Source organism: Sciurus vulgaris (genome assembly GCF_902686455.1).
Source record: "Sciurus vulgaris genome assembly, chromosome: 11".
NCBI lineage: Eukaryota > Metazoa > Chordata > Mammalia > Rodentia > Sciuridae > Sciurus > Sciurus vulgaris.
The window spans coordinates 70,132,499-70,154,384 of NC_136472.1; the positions used below are offsets into that span (position 1 = coordinate 70,132,499).

Sequence of the window (21,886 nt, forward strand, 5' to 3'; positions counted from 1 at the left end):
AGTCCTCATAGAGCCACCCCTGCCCCTCATCCAAGGCTTTGTTCAAGTGGGGTTAAGCCAATGCGTATTTGAAATAGAGAAAGTTCCTTAGGACTGACCCCGGATCTGTCAACAGGTTCAATTTAGCAAAGTGAAAGTTCTCTCCCAGGTTAAAGTGATGCTCCGACAGACGTCCAGGAGTCGGAGGCAGAGCACACGGGGCTGGAGGCCTGCGCCTTTAAGGAGCCAGGGGGCGGAGGGGCGGGGCAGGAAGAGGACTCCCGGGAGACGCCGCCACCGGCTAGGTCTTTTTTTGGGAAGGGGCGGTCCAGACCCCAGAATGGGCTCCACCCCCTTTCCGGCGGCTGCTTCTCCCTTCCGCCCGGGGTTGCGGGGGTGCGCGGGAGCTGGGGAGGACCGAGGGTACCCGGTTTGCGGAGCTCCCGGCTCGGCGACTTGCCCGCAGAGGCACAAGTTTGTTGACTTGGAGGAGTAGCTGGGGCGGGGGCGGCGCTAATAATAACCATTCGTTCTGCAGCCGCGCTTTGCAGTTTACACAGCTGTCACCTTCGTTACTCCTTAATTAATAATAAAAATAGTCCGGGAGCACCCGCTGGGTGCCAGGCCCTGTGCCGAGTGCTTTACAAGCAGAGTCCCATTGAGTCTGCCTCCTAACATTATCCCCACTTTACAGAGCTGGAAGCATAGGCTCAGAGAGGTGCTGAGACTTGCCCGAGGTCACTCGGCGGGTGAGCGGCTCCGGGACCGGGACGCGGGCCCAGCGAGGCGGGGCGCGGGTGCTACCGCTGCTCCCTGGAGAGCCGCGAGGGCGGAGCGGCGGGCGGGGCTGAAGGCGCGGGGGGGGTGTGCGGCGGCGGCGGCGGCGGCGGATGGCCATCTTAAGTGGCCGCCTAGAGTCCAGGGCTGCTTCCCGGGGCAAGGAGGCACCCGAGCAGCCCCGGAGGTGGGAGTCTGCATGCGGCGGCTGGTGCTCTGGGGAGAGGCAGGAAGCCGGTGGATTGAGGGAACTTTGTCTTAGATGGGCAAGGGGATCCCCCTAGTCTCGGACTGCGGGTCCTCTCAAGACGCCGGCCTGCGGGTGCGGGGAGTGGTGCCAGGGAACTTGGCCGAGACGGGGGAAGGGCTTTGCCGGGCTAGGAGGGCCTGCCCGGGCCCTTGCGTGAGGGGCTGGAGGACGCTGTACTTCGTCCGGGCGTGTGTGGGGATCGGATCTCTATGAAGGGGATTTCCTCCCTGGGATTTTTAGGGGGACAGGTACAGTGGAGTTTGGGGTTCAGCTATAAGGAAGGGCTGGGTTAATGGGAGTTGGGGTCTTGCTCACTTGGATGGTGGGCAGAGGATGGGGCGGTAGGCTATCCTGAAGCCTTCTTTTGAGAACCTCGATACTCCTAGATTCTGGGCGCCCAGTGGAAAGGATTTGGGTTGAAATCACTTTAATGGGGGTTAAGGGTCATCTTCTTGAGAGGATTGAGAAGGCTGAATTCTTCAGAGGGTTGCCGTGCTCCTTAATGTCCGGGCGCAGAATGGGGGGACTTGGGAGTTTGGTGGGTATTTGGGGACTGGATCTCCTTGGGGTGGAAGAACAGGATCGTTGTAGGGTTTGGGAGGTGCAAGTTCTGCGGGACGGTGGAGGCATCGTCCCTTCGAGAAGAGGTTGGGGGCAGGGGCGGCCCGGGCTGTGGGCCGAGCGGAGGGGGAGGGGGCCAGCCGCCGGGCTCCCTGCTCCGTTCCTGCCCCTCCCCCGCCGCCTCTGAACAAACTTTTCTTTCTCTTCAAGTTGAGGCCGGCGCTGCAGGCGGCGGCGGCGGCGGCGGCGGCGGCGGCGGCTGCGCGGTGAATCAGGCGTCCTGCGCGGCGGAGCGCGGAGCCCTGATCCCTGGCTCTGTCCGGCCCGCGGATCCTCAGGCCCCGGACCCGGGCGCGGCCCCAGCGTCGGCCCTGAGCTTCCAGGGGCGGATGGCTCGGGGTGGCAGGCGCGGGCAGCCCTGAGCCCAGCGCGGGCTATGGCTTCGGCGTGCGGGGTACCCGGCCCGGGGAGCGCGGGACCCGGGGGCGCGCTGGGCAGCCCAGCTCCTGCCTGGTACCACCGCGACCTGAGCCGTGCTGCAGCGGAGGAGCTGCTGGCCCGGGCGGGCCGCGATGGCAGCTTCCTGGTCCGAGACAGCGAGAGCGTGGCGGGGGCCTTCGCACTCTGCGTCCTGTAAGTGGGGCGGGGAGGGGATCTGGGGCAAGGACCAGTGTGACCTGAGTGGGGAGGGGTCCAGTGACTGAGTGGTAGGACGCCAGCCCCGCCTCCACCCCCCGAGTGGGGGCCTTGGCTTTATTCTAGGGCTCCTGGGACTGAGGAAGCATACAGGGGGCATTTCCTTCCTGCTGTGTTGAGTGAACTTTGTTGGGCTTTGAGGTCAGAGTATGTGGGGGTACTGAGGCTAGGGTGATTGGGATGCCGAAAAAGCAGGCAGTCCTTGGCAGACCTCTTACCCCAAGTAGTGAGGATGCAGGCTCCACCTCTCATGCAGTTCTGTTTGTGGAGGGATTGAGCCTAGGCAGGAGCAGCAGTTTAGGGGCAGAGGGACTGATGAGGGTGTGTGTGAGGATGTGCGAGGATGTCTAGCAACTTTCTTAGGGGTCCTTTCTGTGCTCCCTTCAGAGGCACAGCTTGGGGTTTGTCTGACTGTGTATGGTTGGGGGTGGTGGTGTGGCTGGTGTTCAGAAGAAGACCTAATGAGGCAGCCAAATGAGGCTTTATGGGACTGTGCCATTATTTCATGAATCAATGAGTGTGCCCTGGTTCTGGACTTGAGCCCCAGTTATCTGGCAGCTCTAGCCCTAAGCCATGAGTGCTGTGTGTGGAACTAGACTTGGCAGTTCTCTAAGTGGCCTGGTCCTGTGACTGTACCTGTCAGCTCTGTGGGTAGTCAGGTGGGGTGAGTCTGTACTTTCAGTTTTGTAATTTTTCCCCTTTTGTGAGTCTCAAGTGAGAAGTAGTGACTGGGAAACTGTGGGGACCGTTTTGTTTAGATCTAGTTATGTTCTTCATTGACCCCTTGTCCCTTCTTTCCCTTTTTGTTAAAATGACATCTTTATTGGGGGTCAGGGAGGACACATTGACTTAGACCAGGGGAGACATTTTTGTTTGTCACAGGAGGGATGGTGCTATAGTCATCTAGTGGGACAAAGCCAGAGGTACTGCTAAACGTGTGACAGTGTCCAAAACAGCCCCCCAAGGATTATGTGGTCCAAAATGTCAGTAGTGCAGAGGTTGAGAAACTCTGACCTAGGCAATTGACCTGATGAGGGGTCCTATAGTCTCAGCTTTGCCTCAATTCTGAGGCTCAGTACAGACTAAAGGACACCCTAGACCCATGGATATCCTCAGTCCTGCCTCCCAGCCCCCTCTGAGGCATACTCCCTAGTAGCAGGGGCGGGGGAGGGGGGGCGGGCAGGTGCTAGGTCAGCTGTTGGGTGGGAGAGGACAGCTGGGGCCTGTGTCTGAGTGAGGAACATTATTGTCCCAGTAAGGGGAAAATCCTGGCTCCATTGCCAGGAGAAGGAATGGGTGGGGTGGGGGTCTTTCTGTGTTTGGGGGCTTTGGCTTTGCCAACTGACTGTGACTGTTCTTTGGCTCTCAGGAGACTGTGGGTAGGGATCAGAAATGGGCGGTTTCTTAGACTTCCCAAACAAATAACATACTTGCTTACCTATATACACACCACATGTACATGAATAACATTCAAGACACACCCCTGTCCTGATGGCTACAGGCAGTCTGACCAGCAGGCCAGGATACGGGCCCTTCCTTCTGCCCTCATTTTAAATCCCAGTTCTGCCTTTTACTTGCTCTTTGACCTTAGGCAAATCACATTTCCTTTTTGAGCCTTAGTTTCCTCATCCGTAGAGTAATAATATCTGCTTCAAATGTGGGAATTTAAATGAGGTCTGTAGGATGCTTAGTACCTAACTGACATAGCCAGGGTTCAGGTAATGAGATGCTATTGTCATAAATATGGGTCCACAGTCTACAAACTAACACATAGCACAAGCAGCCAGGAGAGCCCCTGACAGGAGCTAACTTGGGGGAAAGGGATGGCCCTGTGGCATTTGGTTCTCAGCACCAACAGCCCTTTCCTGCCCAGCACATAACAGGCCTGGGTGCCTTCTGAGGTGTGGTGGCAGAAGGGAGCCTTCCATCCCCCAGTGAGTATGCGCCTGGTTCAGCTGTCACCTGCTCAGCTGCTGCTGTCACCATCTGTCAGCACCCCTCTTGCCCCTCCTCCCCTTGGGGTTCCTAGAGGCTGGGTCTCTCATAGGGGGCCCCCTTGGGGCATCCCAGTTACCTGTTGTCTGGGGAAGAGGTAAAAGCCCTAGGGTGGTGCTCCAATACTCCCCAGAGAAACTGTCCTAGACATACAGACTCCAGCAGAGCCAGACACCAACATAAACACAGACGGGCTCACGTGTATTACCCATGCACACACAGGCTAACCAGGCTTCTGAGGACTCTTACTCTGGCGGGGGGCCCAGACGGGTACCACAGCCGAGAGCCGAGAGGGGCTGTTTAGACAGCTGTGGAGGCCACAAGAGAGCTGCCTGTTGCTTCCCAGGCCCTGTGGTGGGTGTGGAGTCTTTGTAGGTCTTGGGGGGGAGGGGGACTTGGTCATTCCAGTTCTTGTTGGCAGCACTAGGAGGGTGGAAGTAGACTGGCCCCATCATTAACCCTATGTAGCCTGGGCAAGTGGTTTTAGGGGAAACCACATTGAGGGAACTTGGAGGACAGGGGGAGAGACTAGTAGGGGATGCTTTGGGCTTAGACTCCAACCAGGAGGTACCAGGTTCTGATTTCTGCCTTGCCATCAGGTATCAGAAACATGTACACACATACCGGATCCTGCCTGATGGAGAAGACTTCCTGGCTGTGCAGGTAGGAGCTTGGACCCCTGACTCCTGAGCTTGATCCTTCCTATAGTTTGTGGACCTGCTTGCTGACTCTTCCTCCCATCCTTGTTGTCCTGTAGACCTCACAGGGTGTGCCTGTGCGCCGCTTCCAGACCCTGGGCGAGCTCATTGGCCTGTATGCCCAGCCCAACCAGGGCCTTGTGTGTGCCCTGCTGCTGCCTGTAGAGGGGGAGAGAGAGCCAGACCCACCTGACGACCGTGATGCCTCAGGTGCAGCCCCATGTGCAGTGTGCAGATCCCTTCCTTGCCTCCTCCCTGACTCTACCTGGTTCTTTCCATTCCCGCTTCACAGCCCTCTCTCTCCTTTCTCATAATCATGTTGCCCTGCCCTTTACCCCATTTTCATGGAAGTCTCTGACAGCCATGGCATTCCCCCTGCTATACACTATTGAGGGACAGAGGCCCAAACTGCTCCTCCATTGACTTCTGTCCACAGATGGGGAGGATGAGAAGCCCCCACTGCCCCCACGCTCTGGCTCTACCAGCATTTCTGCCCCCACGGGACCCAGCAGCCCTCTGCCAGCCCCCGAGACTCCCACAACTCCTGCTGCTGAGAGGTGAGATTCTCCACTCCCCACAACCCTTTCTGCTGAGCAGAAAACTCCTCTTTCACCAGAGGTGAGAAGACCTTCTGAGCCCCTGGGGGCACCCATCTCATCTCAGCCCTGACCTATCCTATTCTGCCACTAGTATCACCTTCTGTAGGAACAAGGTGTAGGGGTGCTAGAACAGTGTCAGCAGGACCTCCACCAACTTTTAACCTCTCTCTGAAGCACTCCCAATGGGCTGAGCACCATTTCTCATGAGTATCTGAAGGGCAGCTACGGGCTGGACCTGGAGGCTGTGCGGGGCGGTGCCAGCAACCTGCCCCACCTCACCCGTACTCTTGCCACCTCCTGCCGGAGACTGCACAGGTACCTGCACATCTGATCCTCTGTACCACACTCTGACCCTTAACAGTGAACCAGTCACTGCCTCCTGACTTTCTTGCCTGTCCCCTTGTGTCCTCAAGCTGAGGGTGAAAGCACCACCCTCAGCTGCCATGGGTGTGGCTTGGGGTGGGGAATTCTAAAGTGGTGTTTCCCCTAGTGAGGTGGACAAGGTCCTATCGGGTCTGGAGATCCTGTCCAAGGTGTTTGACCAGCAGAGCTCGCCCATGGTGACTCGCCTTTTGCAGCAGCAGGTGGGAATGTAGGGAGACCTGGGAGGTGGGCTCATGTTCTGGAGTTGAATGGGGCCATCAGCCTAGGGGCCTCATCTACAAGCTTTATTCTTTCTCCCAGCAGAACCCGTCACAAACTGGGGAACAGGAACTAGAGAACCTGGTACTGAAGTTGTCAGTGCTAAAGGACTTTCTGTCAGGCATCCAGAAGAAGGTAAAATGATTCCCCTCTAATTCCTGACCTTTGAGTTGCTGAACACTTTCCTTGGTTGAGCCCTGATCTCAGCTTTGAAGATGTAGCTTAGCACTGATCCCAACATCAGCCATACCCTCTTCTGCCTTCGCCCTGAACATGGCCCCAACCTCACCCTGCCCTTGGCCCCTCCAGGCCCTGAAGGCACTACAGGACATGAGTTCCACGGCACCTCCAGCTCCGCTGCAGCCATCCACACGTAAGGCCAAGACCATACCTGTGCAGGCCTTTGAGGTACATGGCAGGTGGGGGGCCTCATGGGTCAAAGGGTAGTTGGAGGTGAAGGGGGTGCTTCCTGCCCCAATGTCTTATTAGTAGCCTCTTCACTTCGTATCTTGCAGGTGAAGCTGGATGTTACCTTGGGTGATCTGACCAAGATTGGGAAGTCACAGAAGTTCACGCTGAGCGTGGATGTGGAAGGTGGGAGACTGGTGCTACTTCGGAGACAGCGGGACTCCCAGGAGGACTGGACAACCTTCACGCATGACCGCAGTGAGCCAGGGCAAGACCTGGGAGAGATGGGTAGGGTGATGCCCTTGACCTGGAGGGCACAGGCTTGTGTGACCTGTCTTCTATCCCCTAGTCCGCCAGCTCATTAAGTCGCAGCGTGTCCAGAACAAGCTGGGTGTTGTGTTTGAAAAGGAGAAGGACCGGACCCAGCGCAAGGACTTCATCTTCGTCAGTGCTCGGGTGAGGGGCAGGCTGGGCCAGTACACGGGGGATCCTGATGTCTCCAGATGGGTGTCTCCCATTGGGTAGGAAAAGAGGGAGCACGTGATGTGGGAATGTCATCCCTCCTGGCAGGGTAGAAAGGTCATAAAGAGTGGGTGGCCTGAGGGTGGATTCAAATATTCAATGAACGTTTACCTAGCACCTCTTACATTCTTAGCAGTTGGTGTACAATGGGGAACCAGACAGTCATAGCCTTCTCTCATGGTATTTACTATCTAGTGGGGTATCCTTATGGGAAGGGGGTTCCTAGCTGTCTACCTGCACTTGACTGACTGTGTTTCCCCCAGAAACGGGAGGCCTTCTGCCAGCTGCTGCAGCTCATGAAGAACAAGCACTCCAAGCAGGACGAGCCTGACATGATCTCTGTCTTCATAGGCACCTGGAATATGGGTCAGGCCCGGGCTGGGGCTGTGGTGGGAGAGGGGAATGGCCCCAGGGCAGGGGCCTGACCCTCCCACCTGCTGCCTCATCCCCTCCATCTCCAGGAAGTGTGCCACCTCCAAAAAATGTGACGTCTTGGTTCACATCAAAGGGTCTGGGGAAGACCCTAGATGAGGTCACAGTGACCATACCCCATGACATCTATGTCTTTGGGACCCAGGAGAACTCAGTGGGCGACCGAGAGTGGCTGGACTTGCTGCGTGGGGGCCTCAAAGAGCTTACAGATCTGGATTACCGCCCGGTGAGGGCCCATCTTGTTCAGTCCCCTGTCCTAACAAACCACCCCAGATTTTCCTGCTTGACTTCATGGACACTCTGGGGAATGCAACTCTGGCTTGTCCTCGGGCCCTGGGCATGTCCTTTGGGAGGTCTCGTGTGAATCCTTCATGCCATGGGAGGCCCATTTCTCTCTGGCCCCTCAGGAAAAGGGGTAGGAGGTCTTCCTGTCCTAGGACAAGATTCCAGGGCAAGGGAAGTGTGGACAGGGGCCCCAGCCCAGGACAAGGGTGACTTCACACCCTCTACCTAGATTGCCATGCAGTCGCTGTGGAACATCAAGGTGGCTGTGCTCGTCAAGCCAGAGCATGAGAACCGCATCAGCCATGTCAGTACGTCCAGTGTGAAAACTGGCATCGCCAACACCCTGGGTGAGCAGGGCTGGCAGGTTCTTGAAGTGGTGGGGTCCCTCTGTTCATGCTTACTGCCTCCTCTCCAACTCAGGGTCTCCACCTTTCTGGTAGTCTCAGCTTTCTCATATATAGAGTGTTTTGAACTTTGTAAAGCATATTCATATTTAAAATTTCTTCCAGCCCCACCAGGAAGGCAAGGCCAGGATAATTATCCCCATTTCATAGATGATAAAATTCAAACTCAGTGTGGTTGAATTCCAAGGTCACACAGCAAAGTAAGTAGGGGAGCCAGGCTTAGTGCTCAGATCTTCTGATTAGTGGTCCAGGACTCCTGCAAGATAGATTCTTCTAAGAATCTATAGGGCCTTTCTGGTGCACCTTTGGGATCTCTTGGGATCTCTAGGGGCTCACCTCACACAGACAGAGTAAGGCCATCCGGACAGACTTCAGGTGCTCAGGGAAGGTGTGGGTGTGTGTTCAGGGGCTGCCTGCCTCATAGCACCTGAGAATTGGGGTAGGAAGCATCCTCTCATTGCTGCTTTGAGGAATAGAGAGGAAAGTTGGGAGTTCTCTCTGGGTGACCCAGGCCTTCCTCTTCTGTTTGCCCTCACAGGGAACAAGGGAGCTGTGGGTGTCTCCTTCATGTTCAATGGTACCTCATTTGGCTTTGTGAATTGCCATCTCACCTCGGGAAATGAGAAGACTGCCCGGTAGGGCACCTTCCCCATAATTTCCTTGCCCACATGCCCTAGTCACCTGGGACCTGTTCCTTCTCCCACATCTCTGTCCCCAGAGACCCCCTTCTCCTCCTGTATCCCAGCTTAAGACTGCATTGTCTACTGTACCTGACCCTGACCTTGTACTTAGCTCTTCCCTCTGTCCCCAGGGAATTGATCCCTGCTCTCTCTGACTACAGAGTCTTCTTGCCTTTATGCCCATTCCTTATTTCTGACCCTGGGGACCTGTCCCTGACCCCCTGCTGTAGGCGGAACCAAAACTACCTGGATATCCTGAGGCTGCTCTCGCTGGGAGACCGGCAGCTCAGTGCATTTGACATCTCTCTGCGTTTCACTCACCTCTTCTGGTTTGGGGACCTCAACTACCGCCTGGACATGGATATCCAGGTTCTAGCAGGAGCCCTGCCTGTGGCTGTAGGGAGGTTAGGGGCTGGAAGAGCTGTCACCCCAGCTCTGCTCAGGAGACATATTTCCAGCCTCTGTGTTCCCTACCCCAGGAGATCCTGAACTACATCAGCAGGAAGGAGTTTGAGCCCCTGCTCCGGGTGGACCAGCTCAACTTGGAGCGGGAGAAGCACAAGGTTTTCCTTCGATTCAGTGAGTAGGGAATGCAGCAAGTGGGCCTGGAGGCCTGGGGGCTTGGGGCTTTCCTGGGGAGTCCTGAGCCCCACCTGTGCCCTGCTTCCTTAGGTGAGGAGGAGATCTCCTTTCCACCCACTTATCGCTATGAGCGGGGTTCCCGGGACACATATGCCTGGCACAAGCAAAAGCCAACTGGAGTGAGTGAAAAAAATGGCCTGGGGACTTCCAGGATTGCAGTGAATCAGGAACATGTGGGAGGTTGAGGGTTTGGGCCTCTGCAGTTACCACTTCAGCTTACGTAGCCTTCCTGAGGCCTTTGGAGCGATTCTGGGTGTTGTGGGGATCTAAGGAAGGAGGTGGGGCCCAGTGTAACAGAAGTGGGGGTCTCATCAGCTCCGGGTGGGGCCCATGCTGAGAAACTCCCAGCTGTCATCTCTGACCACACTACTGTCTGCTACCCCAGGTCCGGACCAACGTGCCCTCATGGTGTGACCGGATTCTGTGGAAATCCTACCCTGAAACCCACATCATCTGCAATTCCTATGGTCAGAGCCTCCCGGACAGGATGATGGGAGATCCTGGGTGGTCATTGTCCTGACTCAGCCCTAGCTTTAGGAGGTGGGAACAGAGAGTAGGGATGTTTCCCCTGATCCCTATTCCTATTCCCCTGCCCAGGTTGCACTGACGACATTGTCACCAGCGACCATTCCCCTGTGTTTGGAACATTTGAGGTTGGAGTTACCTCTCAGTTCATCTCCAAGAAAGGTGACTGTTCTGAATGTGGTTGTACATGTGGCAATGTCAGAGTAGGCATTGGTGGTGACCTGGGGATGAGCATGGGTGGATTATACACCAGTGTATGTGTGCCTTTGTGAGTAAACGTGAGTGCAGGAGTGCTTCTGAATGTGTGCTATGTGAGGGTGTCTTGGTGCCTGGATCCTCAGGAGAGGTACAAGCCTGAGTGGCTGTGTATACACATAAATATAAACATATTTATTTGCATCTGCCTGGGGTCACACATGTGCCTGCGAGTGTGCCTGGAAGTGTGGCATTTTGTTGGCAAGCCAGCCTACAGGCATTCTGGTCCCCAGCCCCTTTTAACTTGGGTCTTTTATCCTTTGGTTCTTTTTGTCTTGGTCCAGGGTCTTGGCTTTGGGGTGTCTCTACTGGTGGCTTAGGATTGAAAGTCCCCTCTTGGCCTTATCTCTTGCCTCTGCTACTGTTGCTGATTCCCTGTTCCAGAGCTCAGCCTTTCTGTCCCATTCCTTCTGTGATCCTCTTACACCCTCTCTGCCCTTCTGTTTGCAATTCCTTCCTCGCCCTTTAGGGCTCTCGAAGACTTCAGATCAGGCCTACATTGAGTTTGAGAGCATCGAGGCCATTGTGAAGACAGCCAGCCGCACCAAGTTCTTCATTGAGTTCTATTCCACTTGCCTGGAGGGTCAGAGGCAGGGCCCAGGGCCGTGGCCAAGCGGGGTGGGGTGGGAGGCCAGAGCTGCCCAGATTTGCCTTCAGCTTGAGGGGAAACTGAAAGGTGGTTCTCAGTTGGTTTCCTACTGTCACCCAGAGTACAAGAAGAGCTTTGAGAATGACGCCCAGAGCAGTGACAACGTCAACTTCCTCAAAGTGCAGTGGTCCTCGCGCCAGCTGCCCACGGTGAGGCTGCAGGCAGAACCTAGGCCAGTGGAGGAGGGCAGAAAGGAGTGAGGCAGAACCCCGGGGGAGACTGCCTAGGAGGGAGGCTAGGGCTGGCAGTGTGCTTGTGGGATGGGCACAAGAGGATAAGGACATTTGTTTATCTAGGGTTGTAGAACCAATTTGCAGATTGTTCATTCATTTGTTCTATAAATACTTCTTGAGACTCTGCTAAATGTCAGGCCATTGAGGATGCAGGAAATTAATACAGTGATGTTAAGTGCTGCGAAAAGCCCAATACAGATCTGGAAATTTTCCTTGAGAGCTGAGTATGAGTGAGCATGAATGAGCCTGAGGGCAAGGGCCCCGTGGTGTCAAGGCCAGCATGTGGGAGGAACACTAGAGGTGGTTGAGACTTTGTTCCATATCGTGCCTTCTGTTCCTCAGCTCAAGCCAATTCTGGCTGACATTGAGTACCTGCAGGACCAGCACCTTCTGCTCACAGTCAAGTCCATGGATGGCTACGAATCCTATGGTGAGGGGTAAGGGGTGCTGAGGGGTATGAGAAACCATGTAGACCCTAGGAAGTTTTGACAATCTGCTGGTCTGTCCCATCTGCCCCTCAGGGGAATGTGTGGTTGCACTCAAATCCATGATTGGCAGCACAGCCCAGCAGTTCTTGACCTTCCTGTCCCACCGCGGCGAGGAGACAGGCAATATCCGTGGCTCCATGAAGGTGCGGGTGCCCACAGAACGCCTGGGCACCCGTGAGCGGCTCTACGGTGGGGGCTCCATTGGGAAGGGTGTGGGGCACAAAATGGAATAGTGTGGGCAGGTATAGGAGGGGAGGATCCAGGGTGGGCACATGGTGGAGTTCCAGGATGCTTGAGGTTCTACAGCCATGGGAGTGATCCTGACCTGAGGAATAGTTGGAAGGGGCTGTAGGCCTAGAGGGTTTTTCTGGGAACCAGGATCCCAGATCCCCCTCTGAGTCTTCCCTATACCTTCAGAGTGGATCAGCATTGATAAAGATGAGGCTGGAGCAAAGAGCAAAGCCCCCTCTGTGTCCCGAGGCAGCCAGGAGTCCAGGTGAGCTAGGGCTATGTTGGATGTCACATGAGCGGGTATCTGGAGGCTGCTGGAGAGCCCCATTCATCTCTCCCTGGCAGGTCAGGGAGCCGCAAGCCAGCCTCCACAGAGGGCTCCAGCCCACTATCCAAGTTATTTGAAGAGCCAGAGAAACCACCACCAACTGGGAGGCCCCCAGCTCCACCCCGAGCAGCTCCCAGGGAGGAGCCCTTGAACCCCAGGTGAGAGGAGGAATCTGTTGTCCATCACCCCACTCCCCACTCTGTCTCAGGGCTAGTTTGGGCATCCTCTGCTGTTTGGTTGCTCTGCTACTTCATGGTCAGAAGTGCTGTGGTCCACCAGTCCTCCTGAAGATCTGGCTCTGAATCAAAGAGAGCACAGGCTGCCTGTCCTCTCAATTTTCCCTTAAAAAAGTGACATAGAAATTGTTTTTAGAAGCGCTCCTTCTGTGTAATCAGTCACAGCTCCAGCCTTCAGTTTGGAGAACGCTCAGGGCGCAGCAAGGGATTTCTCAGGGTGTATCCTATGGAACCCTGTCCTACACGAGATCCTGCTAGAGACAGGTGTGTGGTCAAGTAAGTTTTGGGAAATGCTTCTTGCTAGATTCTTTTTTTAGATGTTTCCAGTGTACATTAGTATTAGCAAGAGCCACAAGCATGCAGACAGGAAGGAAACCTCTTTCCAACTCTGTTTAATATAGTTTCCCAAATTTAATGGGCAAGGATACTTCTTTTCCACATAAAAACTTATAATATCTGTGGAAGTAGTAGTCTATGTTAGTAGTCTAGAGGTCATACTGTGGGAAAGTCGGAAAGTCAGCTTGGCTTTTTTCCTTGCCTTTTTTTTTTTTTTTTTTTTTTTTTTTGGTACTAGGGATTGAATCCAGGGTACTTGACCACTGAGCTACTTCTGCAGCCCTTATTTATTTATTTATTTTGGAGGGTTATAATAGTTTCTAAAACCTAGTCCTGTAGCTTATTTTTAAAATTTTTTTATTTTGAGACATGGTCTCACTAAGTTACTTAGGGCCTTTTTTGTATTTTTGCAATGCTAGGGACTGAACCCAGGGCCTTGCACATACTGGGCAAGTAGTTTACCCCTGAGCTATAACCCCAGCCCTTTTTTTCCCCTATTTTTTATTGGTATATTATAAATATTTATAGTAGTGGAATTCATTGTTACATACTTATACATGTACCTAATATAACAATAAAATCTGGTCAGTTTTGTTCCCCAGTAGCCAGGCTTGCTATTTAGTTGTTACCTGAAGGTACATAAAACTCTTAGGTTCAGTTTGGTGCTTTTTCTCTCCAGCTATTTTCAGTCACCTTAGTTTTATCCTCTAGCTTGAGCAAAACCAGCCTGAATACCTGAGTGAGATTCCACAGTAGGTGGCTACAGAGGCTTCAGCAGCTCTTTCTAAAGCCTCTCATCAGAGGCTTTTACTGCCTTGCCTTCTGACACCTCTGTGGTCAACCATTTGAGCTCAGGTTCCACAGTTACAAAATCAAAAGGTCAACACCTCCTTTACTCCCAAATCTAGAGATGATGAAACCCAGGGCAGGAGAGGGCAAGTGATGTGCTCAAAGTCATGTGCAAGTCTAGGACCTGGGATGCCTGCTTTCTCTTACCTAGTTAGTTCCCCACTGCATCATTGGGTTTCTGGGTCCTGACTTAGTTATTCTGCTCCCAAACCCAGGTTGAAGCCAGAGGGGGCTCCTGAACTGGAAGGAGTGGTAGCCCCCCCACCCAAGAACAGCTTCAATAACCCTGCGTACTATGTCCTTGAAGGGGTCCCGCACCAGCTGCTGCCCCTGGAGCCACCCTCACCTGCCAGGGCTCCTGTCCCACCTGCCACAAAGAACAAAGTTGCCATCACAGTGCCTGCTCCACAACTTGGACGCCACCGGCCACCTCGGGTGGGAGAGGGGAGTTCATCAGATGAGGACTCTGGGGGGACACTGCCCCCTCCAGATTTTCCACCTCCACCACTGCCAGACTCAGCCGTCTTCCTGACCCCCAACCTGGATCCTTTGTCAGTACCAGGGGCCAGGGGCCGCAGTGGAGGTGAGGGCCGAGGCCCACCGCCTCCCAAGGCCCATCCAAGGCCCCCACTACCCCCAGGTCCCTCATCTGCCAGCACTTTCTTGGGGGAGGTAGCAAGTGGGGATGACCGCTCTTGCTCAGTACTGCAGATGGCCAAGACTCTAAGTGAGGTGGATTATGCTCCTGCTGGGCCCGGACGCTCAGCGCTCCTCCCAAGCCCCCTGGAGTTGCAGCCACCCCGTGGACTGCCCTCCGAATATGGCCGGCCCCTCAGCTTCCCTCCACCCCGCATCCGGGAGAGCATCCAAGAGGACCTGGCAGAAGAGGTGTGTGGACCTGAGCTGGTTGTCTGTACCTGAAGTGTGTGCTTTCCCATGACTATGGTGTCCTTTCCCTCCACCATGCAGCACTCACTGGTGTCCCCTCTGCCCCTGAGCTGAGTACTGGGGGTTTGGGGGATACATGAATCAGCTCTAATCTTTGCCTTTCTTCCCCAGTAGAATGTGACTGTCTTGAAGGTTTTTCTGGGGTGGGGCACTGAGTGCTCCCCTTAACGCGCCCTATTCCCTTAGGCTCCGTGCCCGCAGGTCGGGCGGGCCGGCGGCCTGGGTGAGGCAGGTATGGGTGCCTGGCTGCGGGCCATCGGCTTAGAGCGCTATGAGGAGGGCCTGGTGCACAATGGCTGGGACGACCTGGAGTTTCTCAGGTGGGGGCGGGGCTAGAGTCGGATAGGGTGGGTGTCTGACCCCAGGGGTGGAACTGTGGGCCTTTGAGGACCTTCTATCCCATATCCCAGCCTTTCTTGCCCCCGCAGTGACATCACAGAGGAAGACCTGGAGGAGGCTGGGGTGCAGGACCCGGCTCACAAGCGCCTCCTTCTGGACACATTGCAGCTCAGCAAGTGATAGCGGAGGCTCGCCAAAGCTGCGAACTCGGCGCATCTCTCCCTCTATGAAGGCTTGGAATAGCTAGCACCTGGCTGGAAAGTTCCAAGGGGGTGGGGCAGTACCTCTCTGCCTATTTATTGGGGAAGCCGCATTCCCTACTGCCCAATCACTTGGAATGCCCTAATTAGGGCATCCTACCCCTCCCCCTTTTAGGCCTGGAGGTGCAGAGGTCACTAGCCTGCGGTGGTTAAGAAGCACGTTGGTTCCTGGGTGCAGTCCTGTTTTTCTAGACCCCTCCTCTCAGCCCCAGGGGTGTAAATGGGGTGCAGTTGGGTACATCTGGGCTCCAACTTCCATCACTGTTTCTGCTGCCCTCCTGCAAGCCTGAACTAGAGGGGAAGAGTACCTCTGGGACCTCCCCCTAACTCCTGTAGGGGCATCCGTCCGGAAATGAAGGAAGATCCCGAGGATCGGGCTGGGGTTTATTTAAACTTTTCTGAGTGGGTTTGGGGAGGGAGGGCACTTTAATATAACGGGTGGGGGGGGGCAGGACCTCGACCATAAAGTGCTTGTTTGCTTAGTTCTCAGTCTCCTGGTCTGTAACACCCTGTGCCGCGAATGTGTGGTGGCCGTGAGGGGAGAGAATCGTTCACTGGTTGAAACCGCAAGGGTTGGGGGGACAAGGTTCTTGCAAACAGCCTTTCCTTATCCTGCGCACTCATAAGGGTTGGCAGCGTTGACGTCTTCAATAAATTAAGTTTTATTTGGATTGAGCAAAATCACCTCAATAAATTACAAGTTTTTCAAAGAAAAAGAACAACAAAAATAAAATCAGGAAAAAGGAAACCCCTTAGTCTCTTTCCCCAGGTAGCCCCGCCCCCGCCCCCTCTCCTCTAACAGGTCCACCCTCCGTCTGACCAGCCAGGGATGGGAGGGGACGCTTACAGGGCGAATTGGCGGTGGGACCCTTCAGGGTGTGAATTATCCCAGCTAAACCAGACTTTGCACTGGAGGGGTCAGTGCCGGCGGGTTCCGAGGATGGGGCAGCAGGCACTCGTGGTCACCAAGGTTAGGAGTGGCCCGGCCAGTTGCAAGGAGCGGGCAGCGCTGGTCCTTAGGATTCCTCATGTGTGGGTACTCTTGTTAGGAGCAGGCGTTATTTGATCTCGGCTCCGGAGAAAGCCAAGCTTAGAATGGTTCCCCGGCTCTCCTGGAGGGGGTCCCGGTGAAAAGTACTCCGGTCTGCCTGGTGCCAGTGGGTAAGGATGAGAGTGGCCCAGACTTGGTTTCTAGAGCTGGGGAGGGCACACCTAGGGGTCAGACACTGCAGGGAGTGGGGACGGATGGGAATTTCCAGGTAGGCAGCCAGGATAGGGAGGGTCTCTGTCAGCCCGAAGGGGCAGGGATGTCTCTGGGGCAGGCTTGGAGCCTCCAGAGACCAGCGGCTAGAAGAGATTGGTCTTCAGGGCGGGGCCGGGCTTCCGGTGAAAGGAGGACAGAACTCCCGAGAAGGGCCCGGGCCCGGGCTCCGCCGGCTGCCAGGCTTTAAGTAGCTCAGCCGCTCCCGCGCCAGGCCCGCCCCCACCACCACCCCCCACTCCCGCCCACAACGCTCCTTTGAGCGGCTGGGACCCTGGTCCCGGGCCCGGCCCGGAGCCCAACGCAGTGGGCAGCGGGCTGGGACTCAGGCGTGGGCTGGCCAGGCTGGGCGCGGGCGGCTGTGGCAGCGAAGCGGTGCTGTCGGGCGTGGGGCTGCACGTGGACTCCTTGGAGTCGTCGTCCTCCGACGAGCAGCGCGCCTCGCCCTTTTTGGCGCCGGTTGCGCCTGCAGCGCCCTTGGCGCTGGCCGCTCGCTCCTGTTTGCGGAACTTGGCCCGGCGATTCTGGAACCAGACCTGTGGGCACAGGGGCCAGTCAGCCCGGACGTTGTAGAGCGCATCAGGTCAGCCCCCGACCGCAAAACGCAGGTGAGACATTGGTAGAGAAAGAGACCTCTTCCGAGATAGGGTCTGACCCGTATTATTTATCAAGTGGAGAGATACACAACCCTCCTAGCGTTGGCCTCTCGACCCTCCACCACTCGGCTTGTCGCCTTCTCCACTTGCCCCTTCCTCCAGATCCTTGGGTTTCTGCCCTTCGGATATGCTCACCCGCGGACTCCGCTGCCACCCAGTATTCTTGGTCTCCTGGACCCGGCTCTGCCTTCACTCTCCTCACCCCGAGCCCTGCCTCCCAATTCTCTCTTAGGAAGCTGGGGCATTCCGTCTGGAGGGTCCTAGGGCTGTGAAAAGCGGGTTGGGGCTCTAGGGAACCTTTCGTTTGGGCCGGCCAGAGGAACATCTGCACATAGGATTTGTAAGCCCTGGTCCGACTCTCTTTGGCCATGCACGAGTCCCAAGCTCAGTTCACACTGGGAGGACACCTGGAAGTGCTGATCAGTCTGCCCCCGGCTCCTCCACGGGTTCTCCATCTAGCCCCTCGGTCGCATGCATCCTGGCTTCTAAAAATTCTGAACCTTCAGTCAGAGGACTGAGACTGAGGGGAAAACGAAGGCAAAGCAATATGGGGTTGAACAGCTCCCGTCTCTCAAGAGCCTCCAAGTCCTGGCCCCTCTGCTCTCCCTGGATGCCCAACCACACCCAGGCTGTGTGCTGGTCACTGGCCCTAGATCCTTGCTTCCAGGCAGCAGCTATCCTTGGCCCTTCCTTAGGTGTCCAACACTAATCTCCCGCACCTCCCTCCACAAGAACGCGCGTGCACACACACATGCATACACGCACCTGCACGCGAGCCTCAGTAAGATCGATCTTGAGCGCCAGCTCCTCGCGCGTGTAAATGTCGGGATAGTGGGTCTCAGCGAAGACGCGCTCCAGCTCCTTGAGCTGCGCGCTAGTGAACGTGGTGCGAATGCGCCGCTGCTTGCGCTTCTCGTGCAGGCCGGACGGCTCCGGGAAGAACTTGTAGGGCACTGCGGTTGTGTGCAGGAGGGCAAGGGCAACGAGGGGGGAGGGTGTGAGAGTCCAAACTCAGTTCGCTGTGTACTGCCCTAGAAGGAATCGTGCACCCCCCATCTCCACCCCCGTTCCTAGTCTGTTTCCTGTTTCACCCTTGCAGTCTCGGGCCAAGCGTCCCCATTTGTCGATGGAGCTGGGGTGAAGGGGAACCCAGATCAAGGAGACCTGGGGTTCAAGAGCGGCCTGGAACCAGGAAATCAGAATCCCTTCCTCCAGCCAAGGCCTCTCGACCTGTCAGTTGGCTCTGGCACCACTTCCTGCCACCACTGGCCATTCCACTCTCCTCCGACTCTCCCATCCACCTATCAGTGTATCTTCCTCAGCTGGTCGCTCCCCTGACTTCAAGTTCTGCTCTGTCCACACTAGACCTGGATGTCTGGCAGGTCTCTGCTTCCTGGGACTCTCCACTAGCCAGTCCAGGGCCTTGGCTCTGTCACTAGACTCTCCTGCCAGGTCTACTTCACTCTTACGCTGGCTTTCTTCTGTGTACGGATTTGTTCCTTCCATTCCCCCAACCCATTTCTCCTCTCCCGGGATTCATTTCCTTAGTCCTGCCTCACTCACATCTTTGATTCCTATTCTCCTCCAGATATCCCCTCCTTTTTCCTCATCTTCCTCCATGGGAATCTCTCAACTTTCCCTTTGCGTGCCACTCTTCTGTGCCCATTGAAAACGGTTCTTATTTCTTTCAACCCAAGTTCCTCCATCTTCTTTGCCCTTCTTCTTGTTCTTGGTGTCCCATATTCCCTAAATCCTGTCCCACCCTTTCTTTCACTCTTTCTATACTCCATCCTAGTCTTTACTGCCCTGTAGAATCTCTGCATCCCTGCCTCTAACTTTGGTTTAGTTCTCCATATATTCCTGGGGGTCCTCAATCTCCATTTTTGTTCCATTTTCCAGGTCCCCACTTTCCCTAATCCTTATCTCCAGCACCCCATTCCTATCTTCCTCATTTCCGTTTTCAATCCCTTTTGGTACCTGTCTTCCATAATTACTGATACCATCATCTGGTTCTCATCTCCATTTCCCATCATTCCCAATCTTCCCATTTATGTTCCCATCTCTCTATGCCTAATCTCTATAGTCCCTGTCTCTGATCTTCATCTCTCTGGAGCCCATCTCCCCATTTCCTGTCCCCATCATCCCCATCCTCATGTCCCCATCCCTGTTCCAGTCTTTGATGGCATCTCCTTGGTTCTCATTTCCCCAAATCCTGGTCCTCATTCACCCCCACTCCAGTCTTCTATTTGGGTCCCTGATGGTCTTCCCAGGAGGCAAGTAAATAAGATTGGGTGGGGCAGGTTGGGACTCTAACTGAAGGGACAGGAATGTCTGAGAAGCTCAGTGAGATTGAGGGTTCCAATAGAGACTTGGATGAAAGGGCTTGTGAGTGCAGGAGAGGCTCCTGGTTCTGAAGGACTCTAGCTGGGAGAGTCCGGGGTCGGGGAGTGGGGAAATAAAAGTGGCTTAATGACCAGGCCCCCCTTTTGTGGCTAACGGAATAGATTTTGGTGGTGCAGAAGGGTTTGGACCAGCGCAGGATGGGTCCAAGAGAGGGTAGGAGGGATCTGATGGTGCTATGGCTCTAGGAAGATTCCTATCTGGACAGCTTTGGTGCTGCAGGAGTCCTTGCTGGGGCGTCGCGCAACACCATGGGGCAGGGACGATAAGGCTGGGAATCTGAGTGGACTGAACTGGGAGCCTCTTACAGATATACAGCGGATGGAGACGTTTGGTGGTCACCCTTTGCAGGTGGGGAGGGGAGGCCCTGGTATGGGGCACGGAGCTACTTCTCTGATCCGAAGAGATTTGGCAGTGAGCAAGAGGACCGGGAGGGACGTTAGGGTGGGGTTCATCCCTGCCGAGAGGAACCTCATATTACTAAGGGTCTCACAGGGCGTTGGAGGGTCTGCCAGGGCAAAGATGGGGAGTCTGTGGGAGGCAGTCGCATTCTCTTGACAAGTAGGTCATGGACTGGGGGTTCCGCAGGATTTGGAGATAGGGTTGGGTCGGGCTGAGCTCACCTGCCGAGTAGGGCGCGGGCTGGTGGTCGCGTAGGGCGCCAAGCGCGCAGTTGGAGGAGCCGAGCGCGGGGCAAGGCGGCCCCGCCGTGGGGAAGGCAGGCCGCAAGGGGCTGTATTGGAAGCCGCCCGGCTGGCTGCAGGCGCCGAAGTCGCCGTAGGCGGACGCCTCCATGGCCGCCACGCACGAGTCGTACGAATTGAGGTAGGAGTAGTCCATGGACCCGGAGGGGGCGGGGGCGGGGGCCGGGCCGGTCGGGGTCGGGGTCCCGGGCCGGGTGGAGGTCGGGATGGAGGTTCGAGCGCCAGACGCCAAGGACTGGAGGCCGGCTCTGGGCAACTCAAAGCCCGCCCGCCCCGTCGCGGCCGCACTCTGCCCGGGTGCAACGCAAGTGCAGCTGGCGGGTCTGCGCGCCTTTTAACGCGCAGGACCCCGCGGAGGGGGCGGGGCGGGGCGAGCTCCGCGAGGGCGGGGCCTGGGCGTCCCAGACCCCGCCCCCATTTACCCCGACCCCCACCCCAAAGAGTCCCTGCAGCCTCTTAGGACTCTAGAGGTGCAGGGTGGGGCTGCATGGGACCCCATCACCAGAGTCCCCATCCTGTCCCAATGAGGCCCAGACCTTCGGTCTCTACATATCATGCCAAGTCAGAGGGTACCGACCTCTTTCCTGGGCCTCCCCACCTGCGGCCCTGCAGAAGAGAGGGGAGGCAGGCCCCACGGCCTCGGTGTGAAGAAGTTAATTCAATTCGCCTAGATAACCGAGTTAGTCAGATCTGGCCGGCCCCTCAGTCCCGCCCCTAGCGCGGTCCCATCCCGGCGGGTACTGCGGAGGCTGCCCTGGAGCGGGGATGGAGTCAAGGACCGGAAAGAGACGGAGCGTGGGCTGCGGACGAGGAGGGGATGAGGGTATAGAGAGTAGGCAGAGACAGAGACGGGGCGGGGGGGGCGCGGGGAAGAGAGAGAGAGAGAGAGAGAGAGAGAGAGAGAGAGAGAGAGAGAGAGAGAGAGAGAGAGAGAGACAGGTGGAGATAAAAATGAAACATAAAAGAGAAAGGTAGGACTGGAGATGGGGAAAGGCAGAGACAGAGACGAAGATTAGAATAAGGGAGAGAGAGACAGGAGAGGGAGGAAGAGTGAGATAGGCACAGAGATAGAGAAGGGTTAGGGATAAGACATAGACGGCGATGCGACAGGATTGCAATGGAGAGCGGGAGAGAGATGAGACAAAACAGGGACCATCCTAGTGAGACAGACGCAAACAGAGGGATGGTCTCAGAGCTACAAGGCCAGGGCCAGACTGGCGGAGCAACAGAGACTGAGGGGCGGAGAGAAAGAGCCTCCTGAGAGCTGAGACTTGCGAGCTGGAGCGCGGAGGAGGCCGAAGCATTTTCATGGAGGCGCGGCGGGGCTGAGGAGAGTGAAGGTCGTGGGCCGAGTTCTCTCTACCCTACTTTTTCCCGAAGGCCGCACGAACCTGCACCATCAGGGCTCAACCTGCCTCTCCCTCCTGGTTTCTTCAGCTCGGTTCCCCTTCCCGGCGCTGAGACGCCTGGTGTGATCTCTGGGTTTGGGGTGTGTGTATGATGGATGTCTGGCTGGGGGAGTGACCCAGTGACCCCTTTCCTCTTCTTCAGCCTCTCACCCCTCTCTTCCAAAAGCCCTTTTTTTCTCAAGGAAGACCTAGTAGACTCATTCAGTCCC

General features: G+C 56.0%; 2 protein-coding genes across 5 annotated transcripts; one reads left to right on the forward strand and one right to left on the reverse strand.

The window, feature by feature from the left end:
• The first annotated feature begins 802 nt into the window (after nucleotides 1-802).
• Nucleotides 803-15,918, forward strand: INPPL1 (inositol polyphosphate phosphatase like 1). Of its 3 annotated transcripts, none has more exons than XM_079103614.1 (29): nucleotides 803-943; nucleotides 1,778-2,200; nucleotides 4,858-4,921; nucleotides 5,016-5,166; nucleotides 5,393-5,513; nucleotides 5,730-5,870; nucleotides 6,046-6,139; nucleotides 6,240-6,332; nucleotides 6,507-6,605; nucleotides 6,713-6,863; nucleotides 6,955-7,061; nucleotides 7,391-7,493; nucleotides 7,589-7,785; nucleotides 8,074-8,191; nucleotides 8,787-8,883; nucleotides 9,159-9,297; nucleotides 9,408-9,507; nucleotides 9,601-9,689; nucleotides 9,956-10,037; nucleotides 10,168-10,257; nucleotides 10,820-10,933; nucleotides 11,060-11,148; nucleotides 11,575-11,662; nucleotides 11,754-11,909; nucleotides 12,138-12,216; nucleotides 12,297-12,437; nucleotides 13,916-14,588; nucleotides 14,835-14,968; nucleotides 15,077-15,918. In XM_079103614.1, exons 2-29 carry the CDS (start codon nucleotides 2,004-2,006, stop codon nucleotides 15,165-15,167), a joined length of 3,798 nt encoding a protein of 1,265 aa, XP_078959740.1. In that variant the 5' UTR covers nucleotides 803-943; nucleotides 1,778-2,003; the 3' UTR covers nucleotides 15,168-15,918. The 3 variants fall into 3 exon arrangements, with proteins under 3 accessions (XP_078959740.1, XP_078959742.1, XP_078959741.1); XM_079103616.1 differs by having other exon boundaries at nucleotides 6,243-6,332; XM_079103615.1 differs by lacking the exon at nucleotides 803-943 and adding an exon at nucleotides 981-1,254.
• Nucleotides 15,444-20,621, reverse strand: PHOX2A (paired like homeobox 2A). Of its 2 annotated transcripts, none has more exons than XM_079103617.1 (3): nucleotides 20,188-20,621; nucleotides 17,936-18,117; nucleotides 15,444-17,074 (listed from the first exon to the last, which is right to left on the reverse strand). In XM_079103617.1, exons 1-3 carry the CDS (start codon nucleotides 20,402-20,404, stop codon nucleotides 16,595-16,597), a joined length of 879 nt encoding a protein of 292 aa, XP_078959743.1. In that variant the 5' UTR covers nucleotides 20,405-20,621; the 3' UTR covers nucleotides 15,444-16,594. The 2 variants fall into 2 exon arrangements, with proteins under 2 accessions (XP_078959743.1, XP_078959744.1); XM_079103618.1 differs by having other exon boundaries at nucleotides 15,444-17,044; nucleotides 17,930-18,117.
• Between the last annotated feature and the right edge of the window lie 1,265 nt (nucleotides 20,622-21,886).

Bases quoted from the DNA above. Each gene is read 5' to 3' on its own strand.
- PHOX2A (XM_079103617.1), bottom strand. From the start codon at position 20,404: ATGGACTACTCCTACCTCAATTCGTACGACTCGTGCGTGGCGGCCATG. The intron at 18,118-20,187 runs GTGAGCTCAGCC...ACACAACCGCAG, and splicing joins GCCCGCGCCCTACTCGGCAG to TGCCCTACAAGTTCTTCCCG. The intron at 17,075-17,935 runs GTGCAGGTGCGT...GCGCTCTACAAC, and splicing joins TCGATCTTACTGAGGCTCGC to GTCCGGGCTGACTGGCCCCT.
- INPPL1 (XM_079103614.1), top strand. From the start codon at position 2,004: ATGGCTTCGGCGTGCGGGGTACCCGGCCCGGGGAGCGCGGGACCCGGG. The intron at 11,149-11,574 runs GTGAGGCTGCAG...TCTGTTCCTCAG, and splicing joins CCTCGCGCCAGCTGCCCACG to CTCAAGCCAATTCTGGCTGA. The intron at 11,910-12,137 runs GTGGGGGCTCCA...CTATACCTTCAG, and splicing joins CACCCGTGAGCGGCTCTACG to AGTGGATCAGCATTGATAAA.